This window comes from Schistocerca cancellata, chromosome 10 (genome assembly GCF_023864275.1).
Source record: "Schistocerca cancellata isolate TAMUIC-IGC-003103 chromosome 10, iqSchCanc2.1, whole genome shotgun sequence".
Classification (NCBI taxonomy): domain Eukaryota; kingdom Metazoa; phylum Arthropoda; class Insecta; order Orthoptera; family Acrididae; genus Schistocerca; species Schistocerca cancellata.
The window spans coordinates 70,040,743-70,062,027 of record NC_064635.1 but is presented as its reverse complement, the minus strand read 5'-3'; the positions used below and the strand labels follow the sequence as shown (position 1 = coordinate 70,062,027).

General features: G+C 41.6%; 1 protein-coding gene across 1 annotated transcript in view; it reads left to right on the top strand.

Annotated features, from left to right (window-relative positions):
* Window positions 1-21,285, top strand: part of LOC126106120 (serine protease ami-like) — a 95,872-nt gene that overhangs the window by 53,060 nt on the left and 21,527 nt on the right. Inside the window, exon 3 of the mRNA XM_049912365.1 lies at window positions 5,477-5,618. Within this exon, the coding sequence (XP_049768322.1) occupies window positions 5,477-5,618 (142 nt within the window). The remainder of the gene's footprint in view (window positions 1-5,476; window positions 5,619-21,285) is intronic.

Genomic DNA, 21,285 nt, shown 5'->3' with positions numbered 1-21,285 from the left:
CCTCTCTACTTCGACCATCATCAGTTGTTTTCCTCCCCAAATAGCAAAACTCATTTACTACTTTAAGTGTCTCATTTCCTAATTTAATCCCTCAGCATCACCCAAGTTAGCTCGACTACATTCCATTATCCTCGTTTTGCTTTTGTTGATGTCCATCTCATATCCTCCTTTCAAGACACTGTCCATTCCGTTCAGCTGCTCTTCCAGGTCCTTTGCTGTCTCTAACAGAATTACAATGTCATCGGCGAACCTCAAAGTTTTCATTTCTTCTCCATGAATTTTAATGCCTACTCTGAATTTTTCTTTTGTTTCCTTTACTGCTTGCTCAATATACAGATTGAATTACATCGGGGATAGGCTCCAACCCTGTCTCACTCCCTTCCCAACCACTGCTTCCCTTTCATGCCCCTCGACTCTTACAGCTGCCATCTGATTTCTGTACAAATTGTAAATAGCCTTCCGCTCCCTGTATTTTACCCCTACCACCTTCAGAATGTGAAAGAGAGTATTCCAGTCAACATTGTCAAAATGTTTCTGTAAGTCTACAAATGCTAGAAACGTAGGTTTGCCTTTTATTAATCTATTTTCTAAGATAAGTGGTAGGGTCAGTATTGCCTAATGTGTTCCATAATTTCTACGGAATCCAAACTGATCTTCCCCGAGGTCGGCTTCTACTAGTTTTTCCATTCGTCTGTAAAGAATTCGTGTTAGTGTGTTGCAGCCGTGGCTTATTAAACTGATAGTTCGGTATTTTTCACATCTGTCAACACCCGCTTTCTTTGGGATTGGAATTATTATATTCTTCTTGAAGTCTGAGGTTATTTCGCCTGCCTCATACATCTTGCTCACTAGATGGTGTTTTGTTAGGCCTGGCTTTCCCAAAGCTGTCAGTAGTTCTAATGGAATGTTGTCTACTCGCGGGGCCTTGTTTCGACTTCGGTCTAAGAGTAAGAGTAAGAACACAAAAAAATTCCAGAAGTCTGTGTAGCGACCCACCGTGTTTTCCAGTGCATCTATACAAGCCTGTGGGTACACACAAGGAACGTTGCTTAGCCTGTCAGTAAAGGTGCAGCAGTCCCATTACGAGTAGAACGTCATGTGCGCTCTGTGAGCAGAAACTATTCATTACAAAAAATTGATTTCTGTGATACATTTAGCTTTATATGTCAGCTTCATTGCAAAGCACCCATAACTACCATAATAGTCATACTTATTGCGATATTCTCATTTAAGGAAGACGCTGGACAAAATTTCAAAAGTTTACGTTCTAAATATTAGTCGCTATGATTTTGCGTTTGGTGCATATTTCACCATGTTGTTCCTGCGATTGAAATTTAACCAAGAGATTGAATTTTTCTTTAGACTTCAGAGGAGGTCTCAATCCATCTCCAGTCTCGAGAAATTGGATTTTGTGTAGCACTCACTTCGAGTTGTATGTGAGTGAGAACGAAATATTCATAACTCACCTCATATCTCCTCACCCATTCGAAATGCCAGAACGAGATTTTGGCAAATGATATGGAAGGTATTTCGCCATTTGGTCGACGTACAGAACTTTTTTATCTACATAGATGTAGTCAAAGCTGTAGTTTTTATTTAATCTTTCTTTTTTTAAATCCAGTACTGTAACTTTTAGATTCATTGATAGCTAGTAAAAAGGCAATTTTATAGTATGAAACTAAATGTGAAATTTCTTCTATTACATACTGCAATCTGTAACAGTGAGATTTTTCTTAAGGTACTGACCTCTTTGGTAGCCAATTGCTTGTTTGATAAGACACACTGTTTCAATATTCTGCCACTGGAAAGTGACTTGTGCCAGTTATACTGTGTTTTGGCAAAATAAATGTGTGAAATCTTATGGGACTTATCTGCTAAGGTTATCAGTCCCTAAGCTTACACACTACTTAACCTAAACTATCCTAAGGACAAACACACACACCCATGCCCGAGGGAGGACTCGAACCTCCGCCGGGACCAGCCGCACAGTCCGTGACTGCAGCGTCCCTAGAGCGCTCGGCTAATCCCGTGCGGCTTTGGCAAAATAAGAAAAATTAAACCTGTCATTAAGAGAAATGGAGTTATTACTCACAACTGATGATGCCTCTTCAAATGAGAAAAGATTAAAATTCAAACAGAAATAAATCGCCAATTGTGTTGCAATTTTGGCAGAATCCTGTAGCCTATTGTATTTTTAATAGAGAACGACTGGAATGGAAACTTACCAAACGATTTTCTCCCTTTTCTTTATCTCAGAAATATGAAAATATTTGTCAGCAAATAGTGTACCATATTTTTGTTTCTATCTTCATTCAGGGTGATGTGGTAAACTTTCTTACCTTAATTATCGTTTGATGTGTTAAAGATTGATTATACATATTTCCAATCAATTTTAACTTTAATGTAATCTCAAGCAGTTCGTAAAGCAATTGCTATCATGTTTTTGTAACCACATTACCCACAGTAAAACAGGCATCAAATTTGTAATTTCTAACAGAACCATGCAGCATTTTTGCTGCAGATTAGATTTCATAGCGCTGAAATTATGAACACACTGACCACTTGCAGAACCTTTCCAACTATTCGCCAAAGTCAATATCATTTTTTTAATTAAAAGATATTTAGAGTAAAAATATTCACTCGCTCACTCTCTATATGGATAGAAATGGAAAGACAGTACGTTTCTGATGTACTTTTTCATATGTTGAAGATAACTGGAGTGTACAAATAAAATCCTTTAGTCAGTCCCACCTGTTCATTGGTAAAGATACACTGGGTTGCAGGATTCTACTGGACTTATAACGAAATTGGCAATTTATTCTCATCTGAGTTGTTAAACTTTGTTTTTTCAAGCCGGCCGGAGTGGCCGTGCGGTTCTGGGCGCTTCAGTCTGGAGCCGAGCGACCGCAACGCTCGCAGGTTCGAATCCTGCCTCGGGCATGGATGTGTGTGATGTCCTTAGTTTAGTTAGGTTTAATTAGTTCTAAGTTCTAGGCGACTGATGACCTTAGAAGTTAAGTCGCATAGTGCTCAGAGCCATTTGAACCATTTTTTGTTTTTTCAAAGTATCATCAACGCCACCAATACCACTGTCCCCGCCCCTAACGAGCCATCTGCACAGATTGGGACCATGTTATTATGCGCAATCTCTACCAGTGAGACACTTAAGGCCAGGTTCTTATTCAAATGAGCAAAAAATACGCAAAGTTTCGACTTTTTATTGAGTCAATGGAAAGACATACAAAGGATCTGCTTGAGGATTATGATGTATTATACTTTGAACTTTATTTCACATGTTCAATAAAAAAAACAAAGTGGCGCCCACAATTATGGTTTGATCAAGCGCCTGTGAGTTTGAAATACGCAGACTGCGTGCAATGTAGCCCTCAGGAGTCATCTGAAATCAAAAGTGGATAACTTCAGTCGATGGTATCCTGAATTTATGGGAGCTTATACCTAAAAACAACGAAATAACCTTAAATGCAACGATATGATGCTAACTCTAACTTTACTTCGATTTTTCACTCTTTATGCCTTTACATAAAATGTAGACTGGCAATGGCAGGGAAAGCGTTTCTGAAGAAGAGAAATCTGTTAAAATCGAGTATAGATTTAAGTGTCAGGAAGTCATTTCTGAAAGTATTTGTATGGAGTGTAGCCATGTATGGAAGTGAAACATGGACGGTAAATAGTTTGGACAAGAAGAGAATAGAAGCTTTCGAAATGTGGTGCTACAGAAGAATGCTGAAGATTAGATGGGTAGATCACATAACTAATGAGGAAGTATTGAATAGGATTGGGGAGAAGAGAAGTTTGTGGCACAACTTGACCAGAAGAAGGGATCGGTTGGTAGGACATGTTCTGAGGCATCAAGGGATCACCAATTTAGTATTGGAGGGCAGCGTGGAGGGTAAAAATCGTAGGGGGAGACCAAGAGATGAATACACTAAGCAGATTCAGAAGGATGTAGGTTGCAGTAGGTACTGGGAGATGAAGAAGCTTGCACAGGATAGAGTAGCATGGAGAGCTGCATCAAACCAGTCTCATGACTGGCGACCACAACAACAACAACATGCCTTTACAAAAATAGTTAATATTAACAAAGTTCATATATTATAAGCTCCCAAGAAAAGTGTTTACTTTTTGGGGGTCGAAGGTAGATGTTAATAGGTGGACCGTTTTTATTTTATGCAGCATACAGTTTTGAAAAATCGTTTCTCGAGAAGAACCAGTCTAAAGTTGAGAGAAAACTTTTATATGTATTATTAGTTAAGTTTCCATAAAAAGTCCACGTTATTATATATTTATGTGTTACTGAACACAAATCTGAAGGTAGAATTTCAAATTTCAAATTGGCTACTTCACTATGGCTGACTAAAAATTATCTAGAATGAGATTTTCACTCTGCAGCGGAGTGTGCGCTGATATGAAACTTCCTGGCAGATTAAAACTGTGTGCCCGACCGAGACTCGAACTCGGGACCTTTGCCTTTCGCGGGCAAGTGCTCTACCAACAGAGCTACCGAAGCACGACTCACGCCCGCTACTCACAGTCTTACTTCTGCCAGTACCTCGTCTCCTACCTTCCAAACTTTACAGAAGCTCTCCTGCGAAACTTGCAGAACTAGCACTCCTGAAAGAAAGGATATTGCGGAGACATGGCTTAGCCACAGCCTTGGGGATGTTTCCAGAATGAGATTTTCACTCTGCAGCGGAGTGTGCGCTGATATGAAACTTCCTGGCAGATTAAAACTGTGTGCCCGACCGAGACTCGAACTCGGGACCTTTGGCTGTGGCTAAGCCATGTCTCCGCAATATCCTTTCTTTCAGGAGTGCTAGTTCTGCAAGTTTCGCAGGAGAGCTTCTGTAAAGTTTGGAAGGTAGGAGACGAGGTACTGGCAGAAGTAAGACTGTGAGTACCGGGCGTGAGTCGTGCTTCGGTAGCTCTGTTGGTAGAGCACTTGCCCGCGAAAGGCAAAGGTCCCGAGTTCGAGTCTCGGTCGGGCACACAGTTTTAATCTGCCAGGAAGTTTTAAAAATTATCTTTTCACCAATTTTGACAAAACTTTGGCCAAAAAACGTGTTTTCGTTACTTACGTTTTGTGTGCAATTCCACGACCGTATATTAAACCTTCTTCTAACCCTACTTGTTCCTGGAGAGCAATTCCTTCGTTCTTCCCGACGAGAGAAGCCGACCTGTCCTGTGAACGTGCGTCACGGACGGCACGACAAGTTTTCTACCTGGGCCGACCATCTCCGTCTTAGAGCGTCCCACGACGGCCGTGACACTGCTTCGAACAATGGTCTGTAGAAACTTTTGTAACGCACGGGTTAAAAAACCTTTTCGTCCCAGCATTCAGGACACGTATAGCTTTAAAAAAATGCATAAAAAATTGAATTTTCCACCATGTTGAATGAGAACCTGGCCTTAAAAATTAGGCCTTATAGATCTCTTAAAATACGACACCTTCTTCCAGGCTACCACCAAATTTCAAGGAAACATGCACCATAGTGGGCTACGGACAGCGTGGAACAAACCTGAAGCCGAATACGGGTCTCCAGCGAGCCGCCAGCTTCCTTACCGAACCAGGACCCACGTGTGGCCGGACTGATGTCAAAGTGAGTACCACAACACGCAACTTCTAGAACATAGCAAATCCGTGTCCCGTATCTGTACTGTGCCTCAAAAACGCCTGCTGAAATGTTCAGCACGGCGCTCGACTATTTTCCAAAGGTTCTACATTATTTTCGAACAACTGACACAAAGTTGAACAGAAGTCGCCTAAAACACTGCATGAAAATAATATCTGTACAATGTAAGTCGCAATGCCTACAGTATACGTTTTAGAGACCATTTTCTTCATTCTGTGCAGTACATTCCTTGAACAATATCTTTTTGTGGATACGATGGCCAAAAGGCATAAGTTCTGTCTGCAGTAGGCTAGATTCTCCTACTGACAGGAAAAAACGTCAGGACATCCACATCACAACGGTTTTTCCGTGCTATTGGTCAATGGAATATGTAACTAACTAACTGACATTGCTGTGGTGGTTGGGCTTACGTAACTAACAGTATCACACCTGTACACCCATACACACTGAGTAGTACTGTTCGTTTAACATGAAACATGCAGCTTAAGCATTGTTGTATGATTCATTTGTCATTTTTAGTCGACCACTATTAAATTATGATGCTTACAGCGCCATCTGTTGCTACATTTTGTAACTACTATTTTTCTTCTGCCGTGCGTTTTCTCCCTTCTCTGACAATATTCTGTTGCAATTTGGCGTCATTCTGATCAGTGGTGTTATTTCTACAGCGGTTTGAAAGTTTAACTTTAATTATAATCACTCTGTATATGGCGGTAGTATCTCGAAAAAAAGGTAAAAAATGGCAGTGCACTGGCGAACTGCCATTTGCAGACAGTTGATTCATGAGAAAAAGTTTCCAAAGTGATTATCGCTGTACGACAGGCATCAAGAGATTTTGAACGTGAAATGCTACCACAAATTATTTTATATTCTCGGCAATCGCAGCTGTTGAAAGGCATGTTGTTAAGAAGAACTCCGTTAACGGCTGGTAAAACTGTTTATTAAAACAACCGGTTTCACGACCTTAAGCCGTTTCATCAGGTGCAACCAACGTTACAAGACCGTAGGCGTATCCACAGCCCTAGTCAAAATTTACTATTCAGACGATATTCGCTGAACAGCAAATTTTGACTGGGAGCGATGGTGATGATGATGATGATGATGATGATGATGATGATGATGATGATGATAGGTTTGTGGGGCGCTCAACTGCGCGATCGTCAGCGCCCAGGGAGGCTATGATCTTATAAAGCTGTTGCAGCTGATGATACGGCTTTAGGCCATGAAACATATTAAGTTTTAATAAACAACTATTTTATCAGCTGTCAGTGCAACGGTAATTGGAGCTAGACGCAAGTGACATTCCATTTCGGAAATCGTTGGGAACCCAATATTGCGAGATCTATAGTGTCAAGAGTGTGCCGAGAATACCAAATTAAAGGCGTTGCCTCCTACCGCAGACAACGCAGTGGCCGACAGCCTTCACTTAACGACCGAGAGCAGCGACATTTGCATAGAGTTGTCAGCGCTAACACACAAGCAACACTGCCTGAAATAGCCCCAGAGTTCCATATCGGACGTGCGACTAACGTATGCGTTTGGACAGTGCGGCGAAATCGGAGTTAATGGGCAGCAGACGACCGAAGTGAGTGCCTTTGCTAAAAGTAAGCCATAGCTTGCTGCGCTTCTCCTAGATTTGTGACCTTACTGGTTGGACCATAGACCACTAGAAAACCGTGACCTGGTCGCTTGAGTCCAGATTTGAGTTCGTAAGAGCTGATAGTAGGGTTTGAGTGTGGTGCAGACCCCACGAAGCCATGCACCCAAATTGTCAACAAGGCACTGTGCAAGCTGGTGAGGCTACATAATAGTGTGGGCTGTGTTCACATGAAATGGACTGGGTCGTCCGGTTATGTTAGGCAACTTGGAGACGATTTGCAGCCATTCGTGAATTTAATGTTCGCAAACAACGATGTAATTTTTACGGATAAGAAGCGCCACAATTGTTCATGGTTGGTTTGAAGAGCATTCAGGACAATTCCAGCAAACAGTGTGGACCACCCAGATCACATGAATCCTGTCGAACAAAATAGAGAGGTTAGTTCCTGCACAACATCCGGCACAGCAACATTTTCCCAGTTATGGATGACTATAGAGGCAGTGTGGCTCAACATTTATGCATGGGTTCCAAAGACTTCTTGAGTCGATGCCACGTCGAGCTTCTGCACTACGCCCAGCAAAAGGAGGACCAACACGATATTAGGAGGTGTCCCATGACTTTTGTCGCCTCAGCACATACTGACACCGCCAATCAGTCATGGCTATTCTCTCAGTAAAATTATACCTTGTATTCTGCTGAAATTGCTGGCCTGTTGAACATTTTGGGTCATGGTCAATTTCTGAAGGAACTGGTGTTCCTCTCATTAGGCTGTACGAAAATTTGTGTTTTGCAAACTAACAAATTTTGCTCAATTGGGTGTGACTCAGACACAGCCATTTTGCTTAGTAATAGCTCCTCTAAATTTATCTTGTTAGTTTTTCTGTTGCTCAGCTTTGCCCATTTGGGATAAAGAAACATTTTAACGAAAACTTGTAATGTCTATGTGGATATGATTGAGACTGCTCTCTGGAGTTAGTGGACTTAAATCCTTTTAAAGGAAAGAGCAGTTGTTTTGAATTTGCTTGAGACAAGAAATTTAATGCAAATACAGATTTCACTGAAACTGTTTGTATTTCCTAGCATAAGAACTTTAACAGTAACAATTTTCTGGAATTAATAGTGTTTATGGCTTTTCTTTTGGGAAGGAAATTGACTTACGAAATACATAATCTAACATCAAACCTTTTCGTGGCACGACAATGCATTTCACCTCATTCAAGAGAAAAAAAAATACACCTGATGATGGACCCACAGGGTCCGAAATGTATCGTGTACTTAATAAACACGAAAAATTGCGACTGAAGGCGTTTTTATTCATACCTCCATTTTACTGAATAGTCACGTTTGAAGCCGCGAAATATGGATAAAATTAAGGTATCTAGTGTTTGCCTTGATGTTAAAATAAATTTTGAGAAGAGCTCAGTGGCTTATCACTCAGGGACCATGGGGTCCAAGCGAACCAGCTCCATCGTTAAGTGCCACCCATTCCCTGCCCCTTGGATGCGTCTCAAAAACGAGAAGTACAGATGCCAATAATTTGCAGTATTTATGGGGTAGCTAAGCTGAGGAGACCAGGTCAGTGCCCCACGGCTCCGATCAACAAAAGGCCTCGTAGCAATGAAAAGAAAGAACCGGAAAATGGAAACTGACAAGTGCAAAAACATAGACACTACACTCATCGACGTATGCATCCATAGCATGTCGGTCAACAGCTGTTTCCCAGGATGAGTTAATTCCACGAATCCGTCAGAAATAAAGACATGTGGATCATTTACTTCGCGTACCCAAGACGAACATCAGTCTGCAGGGGTTAGCGAAGTCAGTGATGGAGGATTCATCTTGAGTGGAGAATACAGCTGAGTACAAGCAATAATCAAGAACTCAAAATCACCATGAAATTTTTACTTGTCGCACTGTTGAAAGCCACAATTCAAATTTAGTCTTTAAAGATGCTTTAGAGACTTACCAAGAAAGTGTTTTTAAACAGTTGATAACATCTACAAGTTGATGACCACAACTGCTGAGGTGGTCAGATTTAAAAATTTGTCCAGTGAGTATCTTCAATGTAATTCTTAGGTCACTAAATCTTAGGTTACGGTCTGTGACATACGACACCACCTGTACAGTTGAAAAATGAGTCGTTGGCGTTCTTAAAGATCTGGAAAAAATTATTTTTTGAAGTAATAAATATAATGAACGCAGTGTAACATCATTCGTAATAAGAATTTCGAAACCTGAGGCTTTCTTACAATTTTAGTAATTCAGTAATAAAAATATCAGTAAAGAATCAAAGTTTTTTTTAAATCTGAGATTATAGATGCAGCAAATGCATATAACCTCTTAGAATCGGCGCCGTAAAAAAAAAGGATCATTAACAATCTGTTGACAAACTTTCAATATTGGTGAAAGGTGGACATTGTGTGTAACTTCCCTAACAAACGAATAAAAACGTATAAAACGTAAACGTATAAAAAAGTATAAAAATAGTGAAAAAGCACTTTGACGAACTTTTCTAGAAGGAGAGGCGGTCAGTAACTAGAGTCAAAGTGACTCTTTTTACTCAATAACTGACACCATTTATTCACATCTTAAAACGCCATTTCAGATAAAGATTTAAGTAATGCCGCATGAGGTTTGGAGTTACATACAAAAGGTGGATCTACCTGTTTTAGATGCATGCTATTGCTAAAGATGGACGAGTAAGTTTAAAGATGTTGAGGCGGGAACATCTGACACACTTCACGTGCCACCACAGCAGAACTTCAGAGACTGAATCTCACCACCGTTCGGAACCCTCTATACACTCCAAATTTAGCACCGTCTGACTTCCATCTGTTCCCGATAATGAAAGACGATATGCGGAGACATCATTATGCTTCTGATGAAGACATTAAGATAACTGTGAGACTGTGATTTCGGAAACAGAGTGTCGACTTCTTCCGTGACGGTTTCAGAAAACTTGTTCATCGTTGGCAGAAATTTATCCAATTGGCTGGTGATTATGTGGAAAAGAGAATATTGGTAATTAAAGATCACATTCTAAGGATTATTTCTGTGTTTGATTTATTAAAATATTCCCATCCAAACCCAATTAACGTAGGTGGAGGCATTACTTTTCATTCAACCCTTGTACTACAAAAGGTGCATAAACATTGGACTGAGGATCTTAGACTATATAATGCAAATTATTGTATCAAAATACACGTCTTAGTTCTACTTGAAATGATATCAAGGTCATTGATATATTATGACAACCCCTTCATGTATTATAACGTTCTTCCATTTACAATGAACAGCCATAGAACCTGGTACACACGCCTAATGTCGTGTAGGACCCCCGAGAGCATGGTCTCGAGGACGTGGCATGGTCTCGACTAATGTCTGAGGTAGTGCTGGAGGGAACTGACACCATGAATCCTGCAGGTCTCTCCATAAATCCGTAAGAGTACAAGCGGGTGGAGATCTCTTCTGGACAGCACGTTGCAAGGCATCTCAAATACGCTCAATAACGTTCACGTCTTGGGATATTGGTGGCCAGCGGAAGTGTTTCAACTCAGAAGAGTGTGTCCTGAGGCACTCTGTAGCAATTCTGGGCGTGTGGGGTGTCACACTGTCCTGCTGGAATTGCTCAAGGCCGTCGGAATGCACAATCAACATGAATGGATGCAGTTGATCAGACAGGATGCTTATGTACGTGTCACCTGCCAGAGTCGTATCAGGGGTACCATATCACTCCATCTGCACACGCCCCACGCCATTACAGAGCGTCCACCAGCATGACTAGTCCTCTGCTGAAGTTGCAGGGTCCATGGATTCATGAAGTTATTCCTGTACCCCTACACGTCCATCCGCTCAATACAATTTGAAACGAGACTCGTCCGACCAGGCAACATGTTTACAGTCATCGACAGTCCAATGTTGGTGTTCACGGGCCCAGGCGAGGCGTAAGGTTTTGTGTCGTGCAGTTGTCAAGGATACACGAGTGGGCCTTCGGCTCCGAAAGCCCATATCGATGATGTTTCGTTGCATGGTTCGCACGCTGACACTTGTTCATGGCCCAGCATTGAAACATGCAGCAATTTGCGGAAGGATTGCATTTCTGTCACGTTTAACGATTCTCTTCAGTCGTCGTTGGCCCCGTTCTTGCAAGACCTTTTTCCGGCCGCAGGGATGTCGGTGATTTGATGTTTTACCGGTTGCGTGATATTCATGCTTCACTCGTGAAATGGTCGTACGGAAAAATCCCGATTTCATCGTTACCTCGGAGATGCTGTGTCCCATCTCTCGTGCCCCGACTATAACACCAATTTCAAACTCTCTTAAATCTTGATAATCTGCCATTGCAGCAGCAGTAACCGATCTATCGAGTGCACCAGGCACTTGATTCTTATGTAGGCGTTGTCGACTGCAGCGCAGTATTCTACCTGTTTACATATCTCTGTATTTGAATACGCATGCCTATACGAGTTTCTTTGGAGCTTGAGTGTGTAAGTGTTATATTTTTACCTGCAGGCGTCCATGTTGTGGAAGACAGGAGTTTTGATGAATTGTTCGGTAATGACAGCCTGTAATACTCTTTATTATACTTGAAAAAAGACAATCAGGATCTATAATAGTTTGTAAGACTGTGCGCCATATGATTACCGACTTAATGTGGAAATCGATTACACGAAAACATTGATACTGGCTATTGTTTGGTAGCCGATACAATGGTGGAACTGAGAGTTTCTCCGCCGGATGACAATTTATCTTGTCTGCCCGCATTACTTCATGTAGAACCGAGACAAGGAAACTAGTTTTGCTAACGCACTTGCAGATATGGCTGGCAAAACAATTGTCTTTTCATATGTGTCACGGTTCAACTAAACAGTGCTAATATTAGTATAGAATTGTAAATAAATACCTACGATTGGTCTTTGAACCAATAATTAGTTATCACATACATATCATGTTAAGGATGTTTGCGGCATGTTAAAACAAAATAGGAGATTTGATCAACAGTCTGAGACACTTACCAGGTTGGCTTAATGGATGTAGACTATAATTATCGCAAAAAAGTACATCCATAGAATCCTACATTGCAAACAAGCCAGTGCGTACAAACGTGTAATTCTGAACAAATATGGTCATAGATTTATTATGTTTTTTTAAATGCTTATCTGAACTCTAGGTCTCTTCTTGCTTATAAGAGCATCACACAAATATGTCGTCTCTCTTCCCAATACACACACACAAACACACTTTATGCCACTCACAAAAATCAGTGCTAGAGAGAAAAATGTCTATCAATCCCTAATTTCTATGCAAAATGTATGTTGACTGCAAATGTCACTTATGAATAATGTATTTCGTGAGAAGAGTATAGTCCGTTTTTAGATCGCATAATACTAGTGTACTGGTATCAAGTCCAACATTAAGACATTGCTTTCTCAGGGAAAGGTCTTCTCGTTAGTAAGTTCTGTGTTGCAGCTACAAAAGAGTCACTGCTACGAAGTGTGGCCAGCGAGCTCATAAACTCACATTACAGGATCTGAGAATCATACTAGGTTGGCTTACTAAGTGACGAATATGATAATCACGCACCTTATCGTTAACGTATGATCCCTAAACAAAACATTCAGCAGAGTCCTATAAGAGGACTACATTACATGCAAAGATTATGAGCATTTCTCTTTCCCAGCTAGATGTTGCATTTATCGTGTTAGAAGAGAACGATAAAAATATTTAATAATATCCTTTCTAAGACGTTCTTCTCTCAAAAGCATCAGACAGTGGTTGCCACAAGTTTCCCCAAATGAAATTCCCTGATATTTCCCTGATTTCCAGATACGTTTAAGCATTTCTCCCTGACAAATTTAGAGATCTCAAGAGATTAAGTTGACAATCTGTCTTTGTAGCTATGGTACAAGAAACAATATTGCAAACGAGGAAACATAAAAAAAAGAAACTTGCAAGCCGATGGCGTTTCCTGATGTGAGCAAAAATCTTAAATACTTACATCGACATCTTTAAATTGTAATGAACTGTTTTAGATGGAGAAAGCAACCCAAATGGTACATGTGTTTCATTAACACCACTGATGCCTTTTTGTTTCAATGAAACGAAACACATTTGGTGACAAAAATATGCATTTCCTTGGAGTCGCAGAACAGATTTAAAATACCTTCACTGATTTCAGAAATAGCCTCAGAAAAAAGTAGGCCTCTAGAAAGAAGTGTATAAGGCGGGAAATTGTCTAAAACAATACTACAGGTGACCGCCTATAAAATGTTGGTTCTACTATGTTCGATATTGTCACTTATTACCTTCTGTCTTATATCTATTATTTTACAGGTATTTTGGAATTTTTCGTTCGAGAAATATATGAGTACACAGCGTACAAACCGCCAGCGACTGACACAATGTCTTCTTCTTATCGTCCATACTTTATAACATATAAACTACTTTTGAAGTGCCAGAATGTACTAGACCAAACACTACAATGTACAACGTACTTGCGGCGAGAAATCCATCGCCCATGACCTCTGGCCTGCTGAGGGGCGCCACAGTCCTGGGTCCGTGGATAAACCACGAAACTCCGCTGTACAGGGTGTCCCAAAAAGAATGACCCGATTTTAACTTGTAATAATATTGAGACAAATGTCACTAGGTAACTGAAACAGCGCTAGATGTAGTGGGTGTGGTCTAGAGTTTCAGAAAAAATCCGCTAGATGTCGCTACGAGAGCTGACTTGGAGCGTGCATCCAGTCTCGCACAATATGGCGTCCGTCCAACAGAAGGGGTATTGTGTTATTGAATTCAGTCGTACTCAATCAGTGATCGCAGTTCAGTGGGCGTTTCATATTCGATTTCGTGCTAAGCGTTCCTCCCTTACCTCATGACATTGATGAACTAAAAACCAGAATATCAGCTGCTGTAGCCTCAGTGACAGAAGACACCTTACACTCAGTTTGGGATGAATTCGTCTATCGGCTAGATGTCGTCCACGCAGCCAATGGAGGACATATTGAACATCTATGATGGATTTTTATAAACTTCTGTATTTTCTGAATAATTTAGTATGTAATTTGTTGGTGTTAAGCCCTTCTTCCTAATAAATAATTCTATTTAAAATCGGGTAATTCTTTTTGGGACACCCTGTATTACGCTGCGCACAAACAGACCTGGCCTGTGGGCAGGTCCGTGAGACTAGATCCGACGGGCAGGACCTGCACATTAGTGGGAACCGAATGGCTTCAGATCGGCAAGCTTGATCTATTACAGATACCCGCAGAAATGGCGTCTGGTTTTGGCCCATCGTGGAAATCCACTCGTGTGGCTAGCTATTCACAAGCCACAGACAGCATATTGAGGAAATGAGACCACGGTGATCAATCCATGCAACAGATAACGTTTTTAAATACTCTGAGAATCAATACTAATGAGGATAGGTGACAACTCACCATGAAGACGAACTCTGGGCTGCAGACAGACATGTAGATGAGACAATCACACTCTCATGACTAACTTTTAAGCCACAACTTTTGTCAGAAAACGAGAGCACACACACATTCACCCAATCACTCAGACATAACTTATGCACACATGACTGTCGTCTCCGGCCGGTGCGTCTACAGTCTCTGACAATCAGATCCAAACAGACCACACCTCATGTTCCCTGCCTCTCGTCGGCAGCTGCTAGGTTAGTGGCAAGAAGTGGTGGCAGCACTGGGACACCTCAGTAAACAAACCATTTCATCTACTGACACAAAAATGAGAATTTTCCAGTGTTTTTTTTTCAAATTTACCTGACATGTTTGAAATTCCCTGTTATTCCCTGATTTTCAGAACCTGTGGCAACCCTGGAGACTGAACTTGATTCCGACATTACCTAATTTCCAACTTTTCATCGACAACAATGTCGTAGAGTTCTAACAACACCAATTCTGTTCAGAAAATTCTGGTACAGTCGTAATTTCGGGCCAATGGTGTGTTGGAGCGAAATGCAGTTGGCATCCCTACATACGCTCGTGTTTGATGTGTAACTGCCGGAAGTTTCATTGTTGTATGTCTTGTTCCTTATTGTTCACTGGTATATTGAGTAGAATGTCGTGCTGCACAGTTTGCGAATTTCGAGATGGCAGGGTTCGAGGAGCAATGCACCTGCATTAAATTTTGCGTGAAACTCAAGAAAACTTTTATAGAGACACACCAAATAATGCAGGAAGCCTATGGCGATGGGTGCTTAATTCGTATTTGATGTTATGAATGGTTCACACGGTTTGAAAACGGTCTGTCGGAAGTTGAAGATGACCCTCGTTCAGGATTCCATTCGACGTCTACCGACGACACTCAGGAACGTCAACGAAATCGTGCGTGCCAAACGAAGGCTGACTGTACGGGAGAGTGCAGAAGAATGTAACATTTCAGTTGGATTATGTCACGCTGGCCGGGGTGGCCGAGCGATTCTAGGCGCTACAGTCTCGAACCGCGAGCCTGCTACGGTCGCAGATTCGAATCCTGCCTCGGGCATGGATGTGTGCGATGTCCTTAGGTTAGTTAGGTTTAAGTAGTTCTAAGTTCTAGGGGACCGATGACCTCAGAAGTTAAGTCCCATAATGCTCAGAGCCATTTGAACCATTTTTTGAATTATGTCACGAAATACTGACATAGAATCTTGAAATGCATACAGTTGCCGCCAAGTTTGCCCCACAGCTCATGAGTCAAGACCAGAAAGACCTCCTCTTCGCAGTCTGTGAAGAGCTTTCGGATCGTGTAAATGAGAAGGAGATGTTCCTTCAGAGAATCATAACTGGTGATGAGACGTGGATCTACAGTTATGATGTTGAGACCAAGGTTCAGTCTTCGTCGGGAAAGGTTCTCCAAGACCAAAAAACGCTTGTCAGCTCAGGTCGAATGTCAAAGCCAAGCTGATAGCTTTCTTTGACTTGGAGGATTAGTTCATCACGAATTCGTGCCACAGGGACAAACTGTTAATCGATGCTACTATTGGGACGTGTTGTGGCGCCTGCGAAAAAATGTGAGAAGAAAACGGCCTGAAATGTGGTGAGACAATTCATGGCTCTTGCATCACGAATAACGATCTCGCAAGTTCATCCCTGTTGGTGCGTGAGTACTGCACAAAAAAAAAAAAAAAAAAAAAAAAAAAAAAAAAAAAAAAAATTTGTATGGTGCCTCATCCTCTACGCTCTTCAAAATTGGGCCCTGTGGACGGTTTTTACTTCCAAAGTTGAAAACCCCGTTGAAAAGATGAAGACTTGAAACGATAGACGAGATAAAAGAAAATTCGCAGACGGCGCTTCGCGCAATCCAGCAAGGTGCGTACTGTGTGTAATTAGTATGTAATTTAGGGGCGACTAGACACTTCAACAAGAACAACAAACAACAGGATTAGCGTTGCCACAACTTAACAAATAGCCTCTAGTCCCCTAATGTTACATCAATGCCCGTTCCCAACTGGCCATGGTTGATTGGCAAATGGAGATGGGTGCCTTCAATAACTGCTTACACAACATTACTGATTTAGGTAATTTATTAATAACAGTTCACTGAGAAACAAGTCTTAAAACACTTCATAGAAAGGCTGGTTAAATAACTGTTCCTTTGATTAATCAGGTAATAAATTCTCAACCAATAACAGTAGCAAACAACATCACTTCCAAATAAAAACTTACAGAATCGTAATGGTAGAAAGGTACCATACAAACTTCAACAGTCACTTTCATTTAACATGCCGGTATCAAAACATATCCAAAACTCACAGTTAAGCATATTTGTCAAATTTCAGTGTTTATAACCCGCTGAACTAAGTGCAGAGCTGACAGTTTCAAATCTGTCCTGTGAGTAATCCTGATAACAGAAAATTATGTTCACAAATAAGAAACATAATAAGTTTATGGCAACGCCCATCCGAAACTGGCCACACTTTTACACAATCGTAAATTCCGTTGAAAAGTGACAGTTACTGCTCAGTCTCCACACAGTTAAGTAAACTAACACCGCAGAAGTCACTGTAGGTTAATACACTTCCCGTATTCCACTGCTTTCTTCTCCAGTATCATGACACCCTTACTGTGGGCGAACATGCTACAGCACAGCGTGTTCAGGTTGGCCCCACGCTGTTTTGTTTATCTGCTGTGGCAAAACACCCATAAACGACATTGGCCACAGCTCGCCATAAATTGCGTCCATACAATTGCAGAGCCCATGACTTATCGTTCCACAGCAGCGTTGAATTCCCAAGCGTCTCGGTTTCACCATCAGTTCATTACCAGAGTGCCAAAATTGTTAATGCACAATTCGGACCATCCGGACCCCAACACTTTGCCGTTCTTTCCTTCTCGCTCGGTGCTCTCTAACTCTCCTCTCCTCGTCGCCAGAGGGCCACCACAGTCTAACATAACAGTCACTCACTCACTAAAAACTTTGGCTACATATGCCAGGTGTGGTGGCAGTTTATGGTTCAAATGGCTCTGAGCAATATGGGACTCAACTGCTGAGGTCATTAGTCCCCTAGAACTTAGACTAGTTAAACCTACCTAACCTAAGGACATCACACACATCCATGGCCGAGGCAGGATTCGAACCTGCGACCGTAGTGGTCTCGCGGTTCCAGACTGCAGCGCCAGAACCGCGCGGCCACTTCGGCCGGCGTGGCAGTTTAAGCAGCGGAGCTGCTGTTCCTGCGGTGACCTCCTTGGGGTGCAGTGGGACCTAACAGGTTGAGCTGTCCTCACTGGGCGTCGTTCATAGTGACGCCCTTTGCTTCGACGTCGGGCTGCAAACGATGAAACATAACAGTCGCGACACTCACTGCTGTAAAAGTTGCCGTTTGACAGATGGAGCGACACTAGCGCTCAGAGTGGCAGGTAAGGTGACATGTCGTAAGCATAATGTTTGTTTGCATCCATTTCCTACGTAATTTCCGAATTATTCGAGTTAGTTTCTTGCCTCCAAGAGTTTGTGTAGTATCAGAAGGCATATATGTTTCTAAAATTGATTCTAAAATAAGCGCAAGTATGGACAAAAACCATGAATAGAGTGGCAAGCTACAACACAATCGTGAAGAAACACTTGTGACATTGGACAGAATTGCAGCTTACCATGTTGATATCAAAAGTATATAAACACACAGATTCACATGTAAGAAGCACAAACATGTACCTCTACATGCAAAAGCGATGGACAGCTCGTTTATCGTTCTGTAGGTCTACTGTGTTTGTCATTGTCACTTGTTTCCACGACCTTCATCTTTATATTATTCTAAGTGGGACAAGCAATTGACAAATAGTGGGAGAAATATGCTGAAAACATAATGAGCTGATTACATTACATTTCACGAAAAACCAAATATTTGAATAATTTTCAAACAATCTGTCTGTAGCACATTCCTTGTCCCATAATAGTTTCGTTCGAAGTCTAGCGATCTGAACATTCTGACACTTCACACGCTTTTGTAAGACACGAACAGGTGCACTTAATCTAATCACTTCATCGTCAAAGCAGGTCTTGTGTTGATGATTCTCACGAATCTGGCACTAATAAATGGAGAGTTGAACTAGCTGCTTCTGTGTCATAGGACTGTTTTACAGCTTTAGATTGACTGTCGAATCTTTGTGGCAGATTCTTCTTTATCGTCAGTTGAGGTGGCTTATTTGGAATGTCAAACAGTGTGGATACTGCATTCCACACGAGTTTGCTATTGTCTGCGTTCATGACCTGGTTTTGTTCGAAATGTAGCGAACAAAACCTAATATTATTATACAGGTAAACCGGGTCTTTCTTCATAAGGTCTTCTCGTCTGCTATTAACTAGCCATTTTTTTGCTCCTAAAACGAAACATTCATGATTTATACACATACATTTGCAAACGAATCCCGACGATACAGTTTAGTAACATGATGGTATATACCTCGCAGGAGCCTTAGGAAACCTAAAAAAGACAGCTGTGGTGTCTTCTTCCTATTGCTGCTACAATTTATTGCGCTACAAACGCTCCCGATGGTAAAAACCATTGTATAAATCAAAATAAACAATCACTATCCGCTTTCACGATCGCGCCGAACTCACAGTTCAACCTACCGGCCGCTTGGAGCACTGCTGGCGCTGAAGCCAACAAAATCGAGGCGAAGTGACGCGACTGTTATGTTAGACTGTGGGGCCACTCGCCACCAACTCGGCGGCCCAGTAACTCTGGCGAGGCCAATATCGACCTTAACACTCGCGGCCGAAACAATCGTGCTGAAAATCGGCACAGTACCAAGACTGATTTCGTAAGTGGAAACTGCGTTGGGAGTGGGTTATCGATTGTGGAGGAGAGTATTTCGAAGGAGACCATGCACAATAGGTAAAAAGTAAGTGTATAAAAATTTTGTGAACAAAGTACCGGAAATTTTGAACAGATCTCGTACATAGGAACCAGGAGAGAGGCGGATTCGTTGTCAAACCTTAACGTCCAGAACTATACATCTGATGATATTATTGTAACCAATAAGAGCAGGGTGTGCTTTTGTTGCCAACTATTGCTTTTTTTAAATAAAACTGTATGGGTAAATCCATCAGCTCACAGACAAGTAATTAAAATTTTAGAACGTCTCTCCAGATGCTTGGTGTTTCGACAGGTTGAAAGGTGGCTACACTGAGTCACAGCGCCAGAGATTGCGCCAAAGAGTATTATTCAGCCGGCTCCACTTGCAGTGCTTGTTGAGAAGTCGTCATGGAGAGTGCTTGTTGAGAAGTTGCAGTGGGCAGTAGTAGTTCTGAACTTGCCACGAATAGTTGTGAGCATGTCGTGTGCAGTTGTTCTGATGGGCTAGACAGCCGATGCTGTTCGAATGGGGATGTTGTAATGATCAGAGTGTATTTTTCGTCAATATATATGAAGGTAAAAAAATCATTTTTTTATTTCAAATTTCCTAACTAACAATGTCTCTTGGTCACAGGTTCAGTCAACAAAGCATCTGGTTTGTGTTCATGTATTAGAGTGTAATTCTGGTTTCTATGTGCAATTATAGTATTTCTGTTTTTTTTAATTACTTCAGTGTAAATGGTGCTTAAAATACCTTGTCTTATTGAGGAAGAACTGTGCCAGATGTGTACGTTGAATCACTCGTCCACACACAGAACAGTTACACTTGTGCTTTGTTGTTTCGTAGTTTTTGTTTCGTAGCTTTTATAGTTGCTGGGGACTTAATTAATTAGTTGTGTTAACGGAAGTTTTCTTTCATTCTTTGTTGTTATTCTATGCAGTCAGATTGCGGAGTAATATTAGTCAGGGCCAACCGGTTACGACACTTCGTAACCAGACAGACAGCGACTAAAATTAAAATTATTTGCATGTTATTTAATTAAGCCCCTATGCAAGGTGATAGTGATAGCATTATCAAAACGGCTTCTGCCAATTACAGACGCCGTCACTAGTGTGTGGGCACCGCTCAGACATCGTTTCTTATGGCTACAGTGTAGCCTCAGTCTTCTGGACGCCGCAACAATAGATGGAGTTGGTAACTTTCTGACCATTAACGGGACCGATCGACAGGTCGGTAATTCCCCATTTTATCAGTTAACGTGGGATGATTTTCCCACGGTAACTTGAAGCTACTAGGATGCCTCTTCCCCTGCCCTAATGGAGTGTTACTGTCGGCTCGTATTCCAGGTCTGACTTCCGCAGGAGTCACTACCGTGTCAGTAGAGTCGGCAGAGACGTACTGCATCTCGTCAAAAATATGGCGATGATTGTCCTGTTATCATATATGTATAGCCTGTTTAACCAGTGATTGTTCGTATGCTGTTCGCAATTTGAATAATGTTGGTGGTAGATTAATTGTGAGTGAGTTTTTGCAGAATCAGTATGACAAATGATGCGCGTGAACTTTGCAGCTATGTTGAATCCCCCTTTTACCAGTTTTCTTAGGCCTTTTTCCCTGCATTTTGAGGCTGTGGACTTCAGGACTAGACGTTCTATTTATGCTGAGAGTAATAGTTCGACTCCAGCTCTCAGCTGCCTGCAGCCTTTTTGGATCACGTAAATTGGGA